The sequence below is a fragment of the Pristis pectinata genome, chromosome 4 (genome assembly GCF_009764475.1).
Source record: "Pristis pectinata isolate sPriPec2 chromosome 4, sPriPec2.1.pri, whole genome shotgun sequence".
NCBI lineage: Eukaryota > Metazoa > Chordata > Chondrichthyes > Rhinopristiformes > Pristidae > Pristis > Pristis pectinata.
Window position 1 is genome coordinate 74,923,703 of NC_067408.1, and position 17,745 is coordinate 74,941,447.

Below are 17,745 nucleotides of genomic sequence, written 5' to 3' on the forward strand. Positions count from 1 at the left end.
TATTCATCCAGTTAGCATTTGCTAACTCAAAACTTACAGGTTATACATATGTTTTCAAACAGAGAGGAACCCAGAAGCAATTCACATGAGGTTGGCCTGAGAAAAGTTAAGTCTGAAATTCCTCACGTTTTCCTTCATTCTTTTAAAGACTTTTCAAATATTTGTCTAACATTTTCTTTTTTAACCTGCCATGAAGCACAATGCTGCTCGAGCCTTTAAGCAAATAGGAATCACTAACAGAATTCAGACTGTCTTAGACTGAAAATCTGTATCTTGGTCTTTATAACTTGGTGTTAGAATGGAGCAGTGCCTTTAATTGTTTCAAGAGTTGATCAGTATGCAGCATTAGAAAGGAAATTATCCAAACAATGAAAAACCTGGGAGTGAACAAGACTTTCCAAAAATAACCACAGTGTCGCCTGTGTCTTTAGTTGTCAGAGCTCCAGATAAAACAGTGCCAAGCACAAATTGACATCATTCCACATGTCACAAAGTCACCTAAAGAAAACAGGAGGGTGGCTGATCGAAGAAATTATTTTTTTATTATTATGTAGAGCCACAGTAAAGCATGAGTATCACCCTTATCTCTTCTGTATGCCTTGTGAGGCACCATTCAGATCTGTCAGCATTTATATATAAATTTGATGGGGTCCTGAGTTTACAAGATTCAAGAAAATAGATGTTGAATTAGGAACATACACAGTTTTTTCTTTGCCAATTTCCTTCTAATGTCTAGTATTAATTTAGTGAAACTGCCTTGAAATGGGATATGGACATTATTTTTCAGCAGCTTTTATATTTGAATCTGTAAAATGATGCCATTAAAAGTGAAAGGGCTATATAGAGATATTTTTTCTGGCAAAAAACAGAAATGCACAGATGTGGCTGCCTTCCAAACTAAACAAGCTGGTATACAGTGAGCATTGCCCCTCTGCTGCCTTCTCTGACAGCAACAAAGTCTTAACATTCAATCTTGCCCTGTGCACCCTTCCTTCACAAAAAAACCTCAGGCCATAAAAGTCAGCTACTCATGGCCATTCTTTGGATGACTGGTGTGTCTCTTTGCTTCCAATGTGACACTTTGCACAACCCATTAGTGCAATGGGAAGGTGCAATGCTATGTCTGTCAGAAATAAGCAGAGCAGACAGATCCTAAAGGGCATCAGCGTGCAACTGTCAAATGCAACATCCATGAAGTATCCGGCACACATGGAGGATCCAGTATTTGACAGCAGCAGGGATCCCTCCCATTGCCTCCCCTAACACATTGCTATTTAAAGAGGTCATCGTTAACTTACAGGTTAACTGTCAGATTAGTGTTTGGTGCTTCCAGACTTCTTTGGAGTTCAGATGCACAAGCAGCTCGTGAAGTTTGCACTGACTTCATGGCCTCTGCAGTACTCAATCACTCCTGGGTGCCTCAGGGGCCATTCCTCTTGAAATGCAGCATTGCAGAGAATGAAGACAGGACATGCCGAGAAGGACAATGCTGGAAGTCAGGAAAAGGAAAGGGATACCTCTGCTGGATTCTTCATCCTCTGAAAGTCTTCAACCTGTGATTGAAGAACAATGAAAAGATTCTTACTGAAATATGCTAAATACCCCAGTCACACCTACGTCTGCAGAGCAGGGTTAGAGACAGTGTCAGGTTATGGTGACCATCAACTTGTACACTTCTGCATCTTTCTATGCTGAAGCTGGAAATACAAACAATGCTCACAGATTGCTTCAGCGGCATAAGGGAGTTGGTTAGATATTTTCTGTACCATGACAGTTGAGTACACCTCATTCCTGCAAGAATGCAGCAGTCAAGGCAAGCTTGTAGTTTCACCAAGATTTGAGCTTCCAAATAGAAAGGGTAGGCCATTGAGTACCACTGTATACATTCAGATCACTTTGCAAACCCCAAATGTGAACTCAGGGGTGTAACACACCTAGCATGCAATTCCTGACAAGCTGGTGCAAGGCGAAACCCAGCTCATCAAAGAACACTGCAGCACAGTACAGGCCCTTCAGCCCACAATGTTGTGCCAACATTTTATCCTGCTCTAAGATGTATCTAACCCTTCCGTCCCACATAGCCCCCTATTTTTCTTTCATTCATGTGTCTATCTAAGAGTCCCTTAAGTGTCCATAATGTATCTGCCCCCACAACCTCTGCAGGCAGTGCGTTCCAAGCACCCACTACTCTCTATGTAAAAAACTTAGCCCTGACATCCCCTTATACCTTCCTCCAATCACCTTAAAATTATGTCCCTTCGTGTTAGCCATTGTCGCACTGGGAAAAAGTCTAACCAATGACCATATTCTGGCAGCAGCATTTTCTCTGAGGCAGTCTATCATGACATCTATACTTGAGCCTCCAGAAAAAAACAAAAAGTGGCTACTGAACCATAACTAGCTACAGGCAAACCACTCACACATGGGTAATGTGACTATAATGAATGCCATCCACGACCTGATAGACCACTGACTTTATTGAAAACTGAGTTAGATAGATTTCTGGATATTAAAGAAATCAAGGGATGTGGACAGAATGCAGGAAAATGGTGCTCAGGTAGAAGGCTGGCCATGGGGCTAATGAAAGGTAGAGCAGGCTTGAAGGGCCAAATCGCTGACATCTGCTCCTAATTGCCTTGTTATGTTCACACATCCACTAACTCAGCACGTGTGGATCCTACCCCTGCACTAGCTTCTACATTATGCAAAATGGTTGCAATCACGCTGCTGACTGCATGCATCATTAAAACATATGAAATAGAAGCAGTGGACCCTTCAGCCCCTTTTGCCTTCTCTGTCATTCAATAAGGTCATGGCTGATCTGTAACCTCAGAGCCATTTTCGTGCACTAACCCCAGATCCCTTGTTTCCCTCAGTATCTAAAAATCTATCAAATCTCTGCCTTGAATGTACTTGGTGAACGAGACTCCAGAGCCCTCTTGGTTTCCAAGGATTCCAGATTCTGAAGCTTCACTACAGGGGACACATCAACTTCATTTCTACTTCGTCATTGATGAGGTCACTTCATTTTCACTCTCTTCCCATTCTACTCCCACCACATTGCCAGGTTGTAGAGAGGAGAAAGGCCTCTGAGATTAAAAGATTTTTGCTTACCTCCTCCGCACTTGCAATTGAGGTTGCAGTCACAGACCTTCCATTCTGCTTCATTGCTACTGGCACCAGTTGCACGTGGCAGTTGTCCAAGAAGAAAGTGGGAAGAGTGTAAACAAGTTGGAGAATCGTTTGTTGTGAGATTCTGCAAGCCCCGTTGAATGGTAGTATCCATGGGCATGATGGCAGCAGTTTGAACAGTTAATGGGCTTGGGTGATATGCCTATCATGGCTGAAGAGCTGACAGTGCATACAAGGTGTGAATTGTGTGTGTGTGTGAAGCTTGCAGTAGATTCGAGTGAATGAAAGTGAGGTGAACTTTAAGTGTACACTGACAGAAATTGCTGGGCGATGAGTGATGGGGATTGATGAACTGAACAGAGTCTATAGCTATTGTGCAGTGGTGGAAAACTTGCATTTCTACAACCCATTTCCTGACCTAATGATGCCCAAAAGCATTTCACAGACAGTCTTGAAGTGCAGGAAACACAACGGCCAATTTATTGACAGTAAACTCTGACAAAGCAGAAGCATGATGTTGATCAGATCATCTCATAGTGATATTGACTACATAATAAATATTGGGTAAAATGCAGGGGAAAATCTCCTCTAATATTTTAAATAGTGCTATGTGATTTCTTATACCTAACTGATTAGACAGAACCGCAGTTTAGTATCTCATCTGAAAGACAGTGCAGCACTCACTGCCTCTCCGAACAGTAAGCTTGGATTTGTATGTTAATATGTGAAGTACCTGCAGGCCCAGAAGTGAGTGCTTCCCTTTGAGCCACAGCTGACTACGTGAAGGGCATCTCTTTAGTGAATGTCCACCAGGTGACTGTATAAATCGAAGCCACAACACCAAAGCAAAAAAGAAAGGAACCATAAAAAAGAAAAGCAATGCACCTGGTCATTAATTTTTACCAGCTTCTGAAAAAGTTTTGAAAGAGATTGCAATTTGTGGGCACTTGGGAGGGCAAAATGTTTAACCTCATAACAAAAGATATAATTGCTCTTCCAGATGGTTTGCCTTGGATGCTGTGACCCATCAAGAGGACCCAAACACTAAATGGAGAGTTATATACATTCAACAGCCAACACCAGCATACATCAAAAGACTGAGCGGACTGTAAGGCACTTTGTAACATCCTGAAGCTGTGAATGGTGCTACGTAAGTGCAGGTTCTTGTCTTCATCCACAATGACTCGGGGCTTAGGGGAAAATAAACAGGAACATGTTGCAGGAAATTAAACATTGATTTGATTTTGCAGTGGAGCCCTGGCTTTAAAAATAAACATTTTGTGACTAATATTAATCCTGCTTGCCACTTGTGAAATAGAGCGTTTTAAAAGAGCAAGTAATACTGTTAAGAATATAATTCAACAGCTATGTGGCAAATTATATCTGTGCCATAACATTTTGGTGTTCATTTAATGAAAAGCATTGCGACTTTTATTTCTTCTGTGTATATATGTGTGTTTTGAAACAGAGACTTTGCAACAGGATGTGGTTTAGCACTGAGCACTAAGTCTGGCCTACAGCAGGTTTCCTGTCAGGCTGTGACTGTTAAAGGCTGGAGCCGTTATCTCCCTGCTGTCAGACCCGGCTAGGAGTAAAGCTTGTCCTTAGTGCCTCACTTCCTTGGTTTCTTACAGCATTTCCTGAGCACAAATCGATAAACCATTGACATGCTTTGGAAAGGGAAAAAACTTTTAAGGGAGGCACGGGAAGCTGATGTTTAAACTTTTGGTCTTACGGGCCTGGAAGAGAAAACTCCTGCAAATTTGAAGCGGCGCAGACCTGAAGAATTGGCTGAGAAGAAGCGGATTTGTCTCCGGTGAAAGGACAAGCAAGGAATCCTATGGTTTCTTGTCGCCCACAATGTTAACTCTGCAGAAATCATTTTTTGTCAGAACCTACTGATTAAACGTCGTGTCAGGATGTGAATCTGCATTTGGCCGAGAGAGATTTGCTGGGATTTTGTTTTTTTGTAGGAAAAGAAACTCATGGTTGTTTTCGGATAGCTCCCGTGATAGAGCACTTTGAGCGAAGGATTATTGAAGTCAACTTGTTCACCGATGAAGAACAAGGCAGCAAAGCAGAAAGCAAAGCGGAAGGGTGCAAAGGACACTGCGTTTGGCTGTGACCTGGGCGAACACTTACAGAACTCCAATCAGGATGGTAAAGTAAACGCTTATTTTGACATCGTTTTTAAAAGCTGCTTTTCGGTGTGATTGGTTAAAACCTGCGCGCCACCACCGTTCCCAGTTCTATTATAAACCGTGCTGCAGCAAACCTAGTAAAAGGAAATTTTATTTCAATTAAATCAGAAATGACATAACATGAAATGAAACATATATGGTTTACAGTCTGATTATAACATCACGAAGGGGGATTTCAAATGGATGTCTATGCGCGTCCTATACTTGCAGTTAATCTCAGCATTGTGAACGCAATTGGTTTCAGAGCTCAGACATTAAAACGCTTCCCAACAGCTCAGTACTGCCCTGCAAGTTCTTGATAGATCTGCATTAAAGCCACCACTCACTCCTTATTTTCTTGTCGCGCTCAGCAGCGGGACAGCACTTTCCCGAATAAAATGCAAGAAAAGTCAACGAGATTGCATTAACTAAGAAACACACACTGCAAGCCTTAAATGGCAATGCGTTGGCCGGAACTGCTGGTAGCAGCATTTCTCGTTTTAAAATGATGCTTTCTCTGACACTGCAGTACTGGCATTTAGATGTCTGGAGTCGAAGTAATTTGTTAAACTAGACCCTTCCAGTGACAGGATCTGACCGAGGTAACGGCAGGTGGGAAGGGTGTGAGGATGGAAGGGGCAATCCTTGTCTCTGGAAAGCTCTGCTACAGTTGCTGAAAGAAAGGTGGGGACTGATTTCAACCCCCAGGTTGAGATCGTTGGCCAGCTCCCAAACAGCTGGCAAGCAGATTTCCTCACCGCCCCCCCCCCCCCCCCCCCGTGACTGCGTGATTCAACGATGATACAAAGGAGACGGAAGGAATTTCACGACTGGGAATGCACGGCGGTTGGCAGGTGGAAAGAAAGAACAATTTCTGTGAGACCAAAAGGTTCAGACGACGTTGAGAGTTCGTGTGGGACATGGTGCAGGGTCGGCTCGGCTGCTCAGCTCACTTGAGCAATTCCATCCATAAAATCAACCTCGTCCCTATTGATCCCCATAAGCAACAATGTCCCGACCCCTCACCACACACCTATTACATATCAGTATTTGCTCAATATTTATCTGGTTCGCATTGCTGTTTTCAAAAGTACGAAGAAGAAGCGGGTCAGTCTCCTCGTTGGTTAGAGAATCAATGGAGATCGCTTCTATCAGCACTCGACCAGCCTCAGGCACTGCTTCCTGCTGGGAAGCAAAGCTTTCTCGTAGGACTCAATGTCCACTTGTCCCAGGGTTAAGCTCCTTTCTATCCCGGTCACAAGTAATGCGGCGTCGCCTCAGTAAGATTGCCTGACTGCCGTCCAAGACCAACAGATCAAATACAGATCGGAAAATGTTGGAAATACTCAGCAGGTCAGGCTGCATCTGTGGGAAGAGACCAATATTTTGTTTTTTTTTAAATTTTAGATTTCCAGCATCTGCAGGTTTTTGTTTGGGATTTTCATGTACTGATGAGGTGGCCAAATCGTTGAAGGCCAATACCTCTGCTTCAATCATTTCAGGAGTCCCGATTCTCCCCAAGTGCTGCGTTGGAAACACGTGGTGTTTAGATGTTTGCGGCTCCTTGCACACGTCAGTCCAGCTCCTAATGCCAGTAGTAGAGACCTGGTTGCAACTGGTGGACGGATGGGCAGAGCTGGTGCCAAACCTGCAGAAGTGTTTACCCAGGCTCCACAGAAATACCGTGTTTCAGTGTACCTCCATCAACACAGGGAAGTATGCAGCGCTCTGCTACATACTCAGCACTGCTCTTTTACTCAACCGTGACATTTTTCATTCTTAACGTGTACTGCACCGAGTCCTGTGTGCTGCAATCTGTTTCCAGCTAGGTGTTATGCCAAGAGTTTATAAGTATTATTGTACAGTCTAACCCCGGGTTAAGAATGCCCGAGTTATGGACACCCCCTACATATGAACAAGCTCCCATAATATTATTTAATTCAAAAGTATGAGGTCTATACATACATTTGTTCCTATGAACAGCAGAACTACTTTCCTCTCTCCACTTTTATTAATGGTTCTTTCTTATCAGTCTTATGTGCTTTTGATGCCATTTATTACAATACAGTGGAGGTAGGGTTGCCATATCGAGTGATTTTGTGTCTATTCCAACTTGTAGACAAAATCGACATGAACATCTGTGAAAACGGAACCTGTTCATTACCCACTAATGGCCTATAGTGGATTGTCATTACTTGCATTATCAGAATTTAAGCATGATCCATTAATATGTGGAGAGGCAGATCACACAAATAGTAACATCTCTAAATAGCTTGCTCTGTCCAACAACAAAACCTTGGGAAGCTTCATTTTGTTATCAAGAAGAGGAAGAATGACTGTATTTATTTTGTTTCTTTAAGAGTTCCAAGACAAGGTTTATTATTATTGTCACATGTACTGAGGTACAGTGGAAAACTTGTCTTGCATACTGTTCATACAGATCAATTCATTACACAGTGCATTGAGGTAGTACAAGGTAAAACAATAACAGAATGCAGAATAAAGTGTCACAGCTACAGAGAAAGTGCAGTGCAGGTAGACAATGAGGTGCAAGGTCATAACGAGGTAGATTGTGAGGTCAAGCGTCCATTTTATTATACTAGGGAACCATTCAATAGTCTTATAACAGCAGGATAGAGGCTGTCCTTGAGCCTGGTGGTATGTGCTTTCAGGCTTTTGTATCTTCTGCCCAATGGGAGAGGGGAAGAAGAGAGAATGTCCAGGGTGGGTGGGGTCTTTGATTATGCTGGCTGCTTTACTGAGGCAGCAAGAAGTATAGACAGAGTCCACAGAGGGGAGGCTGCTTTCCGTGGTGTGCTGAGCTGTGTCCATTGAGTCACCAAAAAGCCTCATATAAATGCTGAAAATGCTCAACAGATGAGGCAGCTTCTGTGGAAAGAGAAAGAATTAATGTTTCGAGTCTGAACTTGGAAATAAAGATGAAGAGAAGGTGGTTTTAATTTGTAGGGAAGGTGCAGGAGGGATGGACAGGAATAAGGGAATATCTGTGATTGTGTGAGGTCAGGTAAAATGGGTTAATGGGACAGCTAAAAGGTGATTACATTCTGCTAAGTGTTGCTAACAGCAGGGCTGTGTCCTGTTCATCCCCCTCTGCAAATTAAAACCATTTTTTTTATCTCTTTCCCAGTTCAGATGAAGGATTTCCAACCTGAAATATTAACTCTGTTTCTTTCCACAGATGTTGCCTGACATGATGAATGTTTCCAGCATTTTGTTTTTATTTCAGATTTCCAGAATCTGCAGTTTTTTTTATTTTCATCATATAAATGCAGCATGAAATTGTTACTTTTCCCCAAGTTCTGCAAGCTCCATGTGTTTCAAGCTGACCCAGCCAAACAACTCAACAACAGAGTCCACATGAGTCGTGTCCTGTTTCTTATCTGGGATCGCATCTGGGCTGATGCAGGGCAATTTACCATTTAAACATGAAAGAAGCTCCTTTCTGCGGCACAGTAACCTTGCCATTTAACTTATACATTGTCATTTGTACATTAATGCCAATTTGTATTATTTTATTTGTCCATGTTGACATATGTCCCTGTGGAGTACAGTGTTTCTGTATATACTAGTTCTTTTCTTGCAAAATATCTCCTACTTTACTGTGAAATTTATCTTTGCTTTCCCTGTCAATGTACTGAATTTAGAATAGATCTGGTACCAGGTCTTGAGAATCATGAGGCAGCGCTGATCCTCTCTGTGATGACCAGCTGCATCAGTTTCATTCCTCGATTTGTTGAATCAAAGCACACTCATCTCACTTTATTGCAGCAATGGTCAGCAAGTGATATCTAACATGGAATTTTTGTACTCGTCATCAATCAGTCCTCACTCTACAGTGAGATGTAAGAACCATAGATACTTCACTAGTTAATCTATTATTAGCTGCCTGGGAAATGTTAGAAGCACATTATTGCTATTGTTTCATGATTTGTTTTTGGCGCTGTCAAAATCCAATTCTCTGGAAAAAGGATTTCAAGACCCCCACCTAACCACCATCTTTTAATGTCTTCGTGAAAAATATACATACATAGCTATAATCTTTCTCAAAAGAGTGGGACTGATGTCTCTAAAGTGCAGTGATGTGTAAATTTAAGTTCTTCTCTGGTAATTGTTTTACCCTGCAGTACAGTGAGTTGTTTGTCATGATGTAGAGACGGGTGTGTAATGAGTTAATCTGCTGCTTTTGCAACTTTGCAGATAAGGTTTAAATACAGTAGGAACCAATAGAATCAATGTCCCCTCTTGGTATCTTATGCAATGGATGTGGTTTGTCTGAAACATAAACAGAAAATGCTGGAAGCACTTGGCAAGTCAAACAGCAGCTATGAGAAGCATTTTCTGTTTTTGTTTCCGACTCCCAACCTTTTCTATTTTTGTTTTGGTTTTCCAGTTCTGTGTCCTTTTGCTCCAGTTGTTTTTTCTCAATCCTGGTTCCCACTGGATAGCACAAAAACTCTCCTCATTTGGAGTGGACAGGCACTTTAATGGCAGTTGGTTGAGTTGTAGAAGCATGTCAGTCTGTGGGAGTCTGAGGTGTACTTCTGAGGTTGGGTGAATGGGGAGCTTCACTCTTCACACCCATTACTCACAATGAGCATAGAAATTATAATGCAACCCTAGCTTGTTATGTGAATCTTTAAGGGTTCATTTATTAAAACTGTTTCCGAATCAAGCAAGCAAATAGCAATTTGCATCAATGCGATGGAGAATCACAGAGTCATACAGGACAGAAACAAGCCCTTCAGTGACCAAATCGTCAATCACCCACTTAGATTAATCCTAAACGACTCCTATTTTATTCTATCCACATTCACCTGAATTCCCCATATTCTATCCCTCATCTACACACTAGAGGCAATTTACAGTGGTCCATCGCCAACCCACAGGTCTTTGAGATGTTGGAGGAAACCAGAGCACCTAGAAGAAACCCCACGTGGTCACAGGAAGAACATGCAAACTCCACATAGACAGCACCCAAGGTCGGGATTGAACACAGGTTGCTGGAGCCGTGTGGCAGCAGTTCTACTAGTTGCACCACTGTGCTGCCAATGTTCCTAATGGTGATGTATTATTATCAGCTTGATTACAAGCTTCTGCACTGTTAGGGATTAGAACTACATCTGAAGTAAGAAAATTTATAACGTCTCTTTAAGAGATTAGGATTAATTTTTATTTAGCTTTCATCATTCTGAAAATACCTTTATGCTAGCAAACAACTTACGTGATGCTTCAAAATAAAAGGAAATTCCAATAGCATGGTACAAATTGAAAGCTCTGCAGTTATACAGTGGCTTTTTGAAGTATAGTTTATTTTCAGCCACACTCTACTCATGTGCCTCTGTCAACCAATGAGACATTTTCAATCCAGTTTTAACAGAAGTCACTTCTGTAGTTTTATTTTATATTCATTCAAGGGATGTGGGCTTTGCAGGCTGAGCTAGCTTTTAATTGACGGTGGCTGCCTCCTTGAACTGCTACAGTCCTTGAGTCGTGAATATAGCCACAATGACGTAAAGGAACGGCGATATATTTCCAATTCAGGACGGTGTGTGGCTTGGAGGGCAACTTCCATCTCGTGGTGTTCCCGTGCTTTTTCTGCCCATGTCCTTCTAGTTGGTGGAGGTTGTGGGTTCATAAGATGCTGTTTAATGAGTCTTGGTGAGTTGTTGCAGTGCATCCTGTAGATGGTACAAACTGCTGCTACTGTGCTTCGGTGGTGGAGTGAGTGAATGGTTGTGGGTGGGCTGCCTTTGAAGCGGACTGCTATGTCCTGTATAGCATCGAGCTTCTTGAGTGTTATTGAAGCTGCGCTCATCCAGGCAAGTGGAGGGTATTCCATCACTAGATATCAGACAGGCTTTGGAGAGTTAGGAGATGAGTTACACCACACAGGATTCCTGGCCTCTGATCTGCTTTTATAGCAACATTGTGTACAAGGCTCCTCCAATTCTGTCTCTGGTCAATGGTAACCCCAGGATATTGATAGTAGGGAATTCAGTGATGATAATACCATTGAATGTCAGGGGTGATAGCTGGATTTTCTCTTGTTGGATATTGTCATTGCCTGACACTTGTGTGGCATGAGTGTTACTTGCCACCTATCATCTCAGGCCTGAATATTCTCCAGGTCTTGCTCCATTTGGATGTGGACTGCTTCATTATCTGAGGAGTCAGGAATGGTGCTGAACATCGTGCAATAATTAGTGAACATTCCTACTTCTGATCTTACAATTGAAGGAAAGTCATTGATGAAGCAGCTGAAGATGGTTGGGTAAAGACACTACCCTCAGGAACTCCAGAGATGTTCTGTGGCTGAGATGGTGGGTCTCCAACCACCACAACCATCTTCCTTTCTGCTAGGTATGATTCCAACCAGCAGAAGGTTTTCACCCTGATTCCTATCAACTCCAGTTTAACTAGGGCTCCTTAATGCTACACTCAATCAAATGCTGTCTTGATGTCAAGAGCAGGTTGTGTTCATTCACAATCTGAATAAATTATGTTACTTTGTGTTCTTATTTCTTCCTTCACTGGTCAGATTACATTATACACTTGTAGCTTAGGGACTTCTGCTTTTCCTGATTTACAATACTGGACACATCATGACCCAAATTTATTTGTTTTCTTTGTAATACTGCACTGAATATGCAGATGATACAAGTTGGTACCAATGATTTAAAGGTATTGAGATGGCATAGAGATGATAAACACAAACAGAAGAGTGGCCTGAACATCAGGATTTAAAGCTCAGAAATCAACACTGGTATGAACCATGATCGATGGATTATAAGAATATATTTAATGCAATAGGGCAGACTGCACTGCACATTATTTAAAGGGAGTTTGGCCATACAAGTGAGATTGATCTTCAGAGTATACTTGAAGTGGTTTTGCAGTACATAAGCCATTAAATGGGAAGTGTGTTCAGCTGGGCTGTTACTTAAACATGAGATAAAAGGCCTTCAGTCAGAAATGACAAGCTGGGTTTCGTAGATCCAGAGTGCTTCGGGAATCCACAGCTGATTCAAGAAATCACTGACTTCCTTAGACAAAGCTACAAATGACAACAAACAATACCAGGACCAGGAGCACCCGAGATTTAAAGTCTTGTGTGCTTCTTGGGAGTGTTTGAGCTTTCCCACTCAAATTGGAGCTGTGGAAAGTAAGAGCTCAACAGAGACCTGTGACCTCTGAGAATCTCTATCTAAGATATCTTTATTAGTCGTATGTACATCAAAACACACAGTGAAATGCATCTTTTGCAGAGTGTTCCAGAGTATTCTGGGGGCAGCCCGCAAGTGTCGCCATGCTTCCGGCACCAACATAGCATGCCCACAATTTCCTAACCCGTACGTCTTTGGAATATGGGAGGAAACCGGAGCACCTGGAGGAAACCCACGCAGACACAGCGCTGTAATAGCGTTACGCTAACCGCTACACTACCATGCCTGTCTTTCATCCAATGTCCCCCCTCCCCCTCCCCTCCATAATTCCTAATCAAGGTATCTCTACAGGCCAAAGCTCTACACTGATTGTCAAGCAGTGAGGGCAATCTGGTCTAAAACCCAACAGCAAACGGAGAGACCGATACCATCAGGTCTCAGGACAGCCCTGCATCCTCTCAGAGCGAGCCACCTAACGTGGCAACGTTAAGTACAACAGCACTCCTACGGGACAAGGGTGTTCCTTATTTATGCCAGAAAGAGTCACGCCCTCTCTAAAATAGTGGACATAAAGCATAAATGATCAGTCACTAACATTGCCAGAACCTAGAGTTATTTTCTCTGATGCTAGATTATCGATCACTGTCAAATACAATGTAACCCAGTTGCTGCTAATCTGAAAGAAAAGCTGAAAATGCTGGAAACATGGAAGGAGAAATGGAATTAACTCTATTGGTTAACTAATCTTCCATCAGAACTGGTGATTTCTGTAACTACCCTCCTATTTCTTCTCTTTCTCTTGTAAAATGAATACCTTATAAAAAAAAATTCTGAATTTTCTCACAATTATTGTGATATGGAAAGCCACATGAAACTGTCACAGAACTCTGGCCTAGAAATCTCCTCAAATGACCCATTAAATTGACGATAAGTAATGGCCCAATATCTTTTGTGCATCGGTTCTTTGCTGCAATATCCCACTACACCTGAGTGTTGTGCACAATAGATGCAGCCTTGAACACTTTGTACATTTTGGGGATGAAATTAGGTCGGCCTCGGGTCATAGGTAGCAGGGAGATCACAACGGAGAGAGTCACTGAGAAGGGATAAGGAGCGTTGGCTTTCAGTAGGTGAGGGATTGGGACTGCATGGACTGGGTCAGGACATTTAACTTGCTTTCTGGTGGAAGAGAGTCAGGGCATGATCAGGGGGAGGTCCATTGAAGCTCAAAGGAGACTGCCAGTCAGAGAGACAAAACCTGCAGCGAGGCAGCCAGGAGAGGTGAAAGTAAAAGTTTAAAAAGGATCAGGTGCAAAATTCCATGGTGACGCACTAGTTAAGCCAACTTTCCTTCAATTTATGCTGTGACCATGAGTGACCCATGCCATCCATAGGCTATGCATATGCATAAGAATTTTATGCAAGTATCCAAACATACTTTGTACATTTCTGGACACAATTCACATGTCCAGGCATTTCCAAACATAATCGTACTCTTGAGGACCCAGAAGCAAGATGGCATTACCGTGGCTGTATCAGAGTTTTGAAAAAGTTCTATTGCATACCACACATAAACATTGCACTGTCCAGTAGATTCCCTGGATAAATGCAAGGTCAACATTAGAAAGCTGAGAGTGTGGTCGCAGAGTAGTTAAGGATTCAGATTTGGGTTGAACAGTGAGTGTGAACCTCCTGTCCAGTCATCCCCAGCTCTAAGCTGAGCTGCAGGTGAGTTCAATGTTAGAGCAAGGAATTGGCAATCAGTCTCAGGAAGATTGATTGCCATCAAATCAGAGGACTTGAGCTTAAACAAAAGTATATATAATTTCTTAAGCTTGATATAGTTCTCAAGAGCTATCTACTATTCCCAACTCTGCCTCGCCACACCCCCTCACACTCATCCTGACCCCGTCACTCCCCCCCCTTCTACACCCACTCCCCCCTCCCCCCATCCCTACCCCTGCACAAACGCATGCAAGCAGCCATGCGTTTGTGCAGAGAGCAGGCTTGGTGCCTCTGTTGCACCTCTGCAGGTACAAGGCACCAAATCCCATCACTGAAAACACTCCAGGGTTACAAATTACAATGAGGTCATTGAAAATTCAGAATGGTTGTAGTGGATTGTTCCAACCTTCAGACTTGACTGAATGGATTCTAAATTCTGATATGGGCCATGGATAAACTTTGAAACAATGAGCATGCCATAAAGGTATTTTTATGTGGAAAAGCTCCTAGGCTTCCTCGACAGTGTGTGTAAACAAGCCACATTCTCTCCCTTCATCGCATCAGCAGACCCTGAAATGTAGGTCTGTGATTCTGGCACCAGTTCAAGTTTGACCATCATAACAGTCGAAATACAAGGAGCTGCTACAGGGACCTCATTCTCCCACCATCTGAGTTCCAGGACTGCCAAATATAGTCACATCTCAAGATGAAAAATACACTGGGAAGATTAATGTGCAGATGGGAATGTGGAGGCATGGAGGAGTTTGTAGTGAGCAGCTGGTCCAGGTTAAATGGCAGAGATGTGGGAATCAATGAACATTTTGAAGTTTAGCCAGATTATTTTGGGGAATTAGGGATTACCCGACCCTGTGAAAGGAACAAGACTGATTTATCTTTCTCATTCCAGTCTCTATGGTTTAATGTCTTTTCTTTGGCTACATTCTGAAAGGCTGAGAACTCTGCATCCATCTGATTCTGAGCTGGTCTCCCCAAGGTGCAAGGCTGAGGGGTTTTGCACATGTGACCGGTGATTCAGAAATATCCCAAATAACTTCTTTCATCATTTCCAAAAAATAGTTTCGGATGTAGATCTAAAAGCTCATAACAATTAACCTCCCATCCACAAACCCCTCCCTCCCCCAACCAACCCCTCACAACAACTCCCTTTAAAATCAGGGATAAACTGCTGTGTTGTGTTTGAGTTATCATGTTCTGTCAGGAAACACCATTGACGCACACCTAAAGAAATCAGCAGGCGGTCTTTGTATTTACGCAATGTCTCTGGGAAATTTATTGCCTTTTAAATGTAGCAGATCTGACATTTATTGTTTTAATAAAATCCACTTTATAAGACATGGGCCTACACATGAGGCAGTTGCCTAGAAGTACAGGGATGAGACTTCCTGTGTACTTGGTGACCTAAAACGGACATAATCTGGATGCAAGGTAAATACCTCATGGAATGTAATTTCTGGTTTGCACAATTTTCCTCAACCCTTTACAATTACATTCCATTCAAAATTTCATTCCATTCTATCGTCTGGTTTAATGCACAGATTTTCTGGCAGGGAGTTATTAGTAGACATTTGAAATTGGTGCAGGTCAGCAGTTCCAGGAACCCCTGTTGCCATTTTCATGTTGTATATCTTCACTGCCTTCTTCCAACCTGCACAAGAAATACAAACATCCCTTTTGCCAGATCTGTATTGCAGTGTCCATAGGTTCTGGGGTGTTGCTGTTCACAAAGGCAAGTAATAAGAGTGGAATTTCCACCAAAGCACCATTTTTGAAAGGAGTCAGCACTCAAATAACAGCTGCTGGCACAAGCAATAGTCATACCACATGGTATTCACAGTTCTTAAAGGGATATATTTATATATACTAAATGTTTTCTTTAAAAAAGTAACTACCGCATGCAAACCACCAGCTATTTACATATATTGAATTATATCAGCAATATACTTATCTATGTAAATTTATACGATCAACAAATATTATGTATAGACATAGATCCTAATCTAACGGAATACATGTTTGCCCTCAACTACAAATCCTCCTCTATAAACTAAACTTAACATCCATCCAGTATCCATTCCAAGAATAGAACATTTCCATAAAATACGCCTCCTTCATGCAAATTAACCCTACATCCTGTACTACATCCTTAACTAACCATAACCATAAATACATTGTACAACATATTTACTGAACATCAAATTAAATAGTATAACAGTCAAATAATACTTATTAACTTCTACAGTTACAATTGTACATCATTTTCAGTATATCACTAAACACCGTAAACCCAACCATATCATTTTCTGCTTTGATCTGTGCCTCATCTATGCTTCTGCTCTCACTCTGTCTTGCATCTGGACTCCCTATAGACACTGAATCTTTTCTCTTTCATGCTATTCCTATTGAAGTTAGAAATTCATTGCCTCTGATCTCTGGATTACTTGCAATTCTTGCACTTTAGCCATAACCACTTCCAGCCTCACTTGGCACACTTTGGCTGTTCCGTATTGAGCTGACATCAGTAAGTCTAAGCCCAGTGTAACATAACTCATGGGATCCTCAGAGCACTTGTGTCACCTCCACAATGCAGCACAGTTTCCCTCAAAGCAACCAAGGCCATTCAGTGACTCTGGAAACAACAGAAGCCTTGTAGGCATCAAACCCTTTACCAGTACATGTAGTATCAACCACTGCAACATCACCTGCTTTACTTGAGCTGACCTCACTGCCATATCCTGTGTAAGTTTGTTGCCTGACACAATATTTATGGTCCTTGCAAATGGCACAGCCGTTGCCCTGACACTGTGATAAATCAACATGCATTCTTATCATGACATTCTCAATGAATAAGGGTGGATTTAAGTGCTTTGTTGTTATTCTCTTCTTCAGACATGTGGTAAAGTCCATTCAACACACCTGTTGTCACCTCTTCATTATTCAATTCCAGTGTGTGGATTATTTCCCAGTGGGACTGTTCCACATCTTTACCCCCTGGTATCTGGAGCAATGACTATCATCATTTTTTTCTTTAGGGACTTGCACCTCTGTGCAACATACCTTAATCTGTGATGGTTATATCACCATGCTATCTTTAATGGGCTTTCTGAGGCTCGATGGCTCTCATAACATTCCTGGCAAGGTCTTCTCTCTTTTACACCCACTTGATTTCCCAAGTTCGGCACTCATGTGACCTTCTGGCTTCCTGCCAAAGTTTGCATGTGACGCAGCCATAAGACGATCATACCATAATTACCACTTGTGTGGGATAATTTCTTGCCTTCACGTGCCCTGGGTGAAACTGCTTCACATTATTCATTGCCATCTCACACTGGTCAGGGATTGAGTTTAACCCAATGAATGACACTTCAAATATTGCACATGGAAGAAGAAGAAGAAGAAGAAGAATCACATGTGGCCAATTTTATCCTCAGGGACAATTTTACTACCTAAATATTTTGAATAGTTGGTAATCTTTAACTAGAAATTTTAACATCCAAGTATAAATG

General features: G+C 42.1%; 1 protein-coding gene across 2 annotated transcripts in view; it reads left to right on the plus strand.

Moving 5' to 3' along the window:
• The first annotated feature begins 4,682 nt into the window (after positions 1 to 4,682).
• The window catches only part of arhgap31 (Rho GTPase activating protein 31), an 84,691-nt gene continuing 71,628 nt past the window's right edge, over positions 4,683 to 17,745 (plus strand). For both annotated transcript variants that reach the window (XM_052014948.1, XM_052014949.1), the window contains exon 1: positions 4,683 to 5,292. In XM_052014948.1, coding sequence (XP_051870908.1) covers positions 5,190 to 5,292 — 103 coding nt within the window. In that variant the 5' untranslated portion in view covers positions 4,683 to 5,189. The remainder of the gene's footprint in view (positions 5,293 to 17,745) is intronic.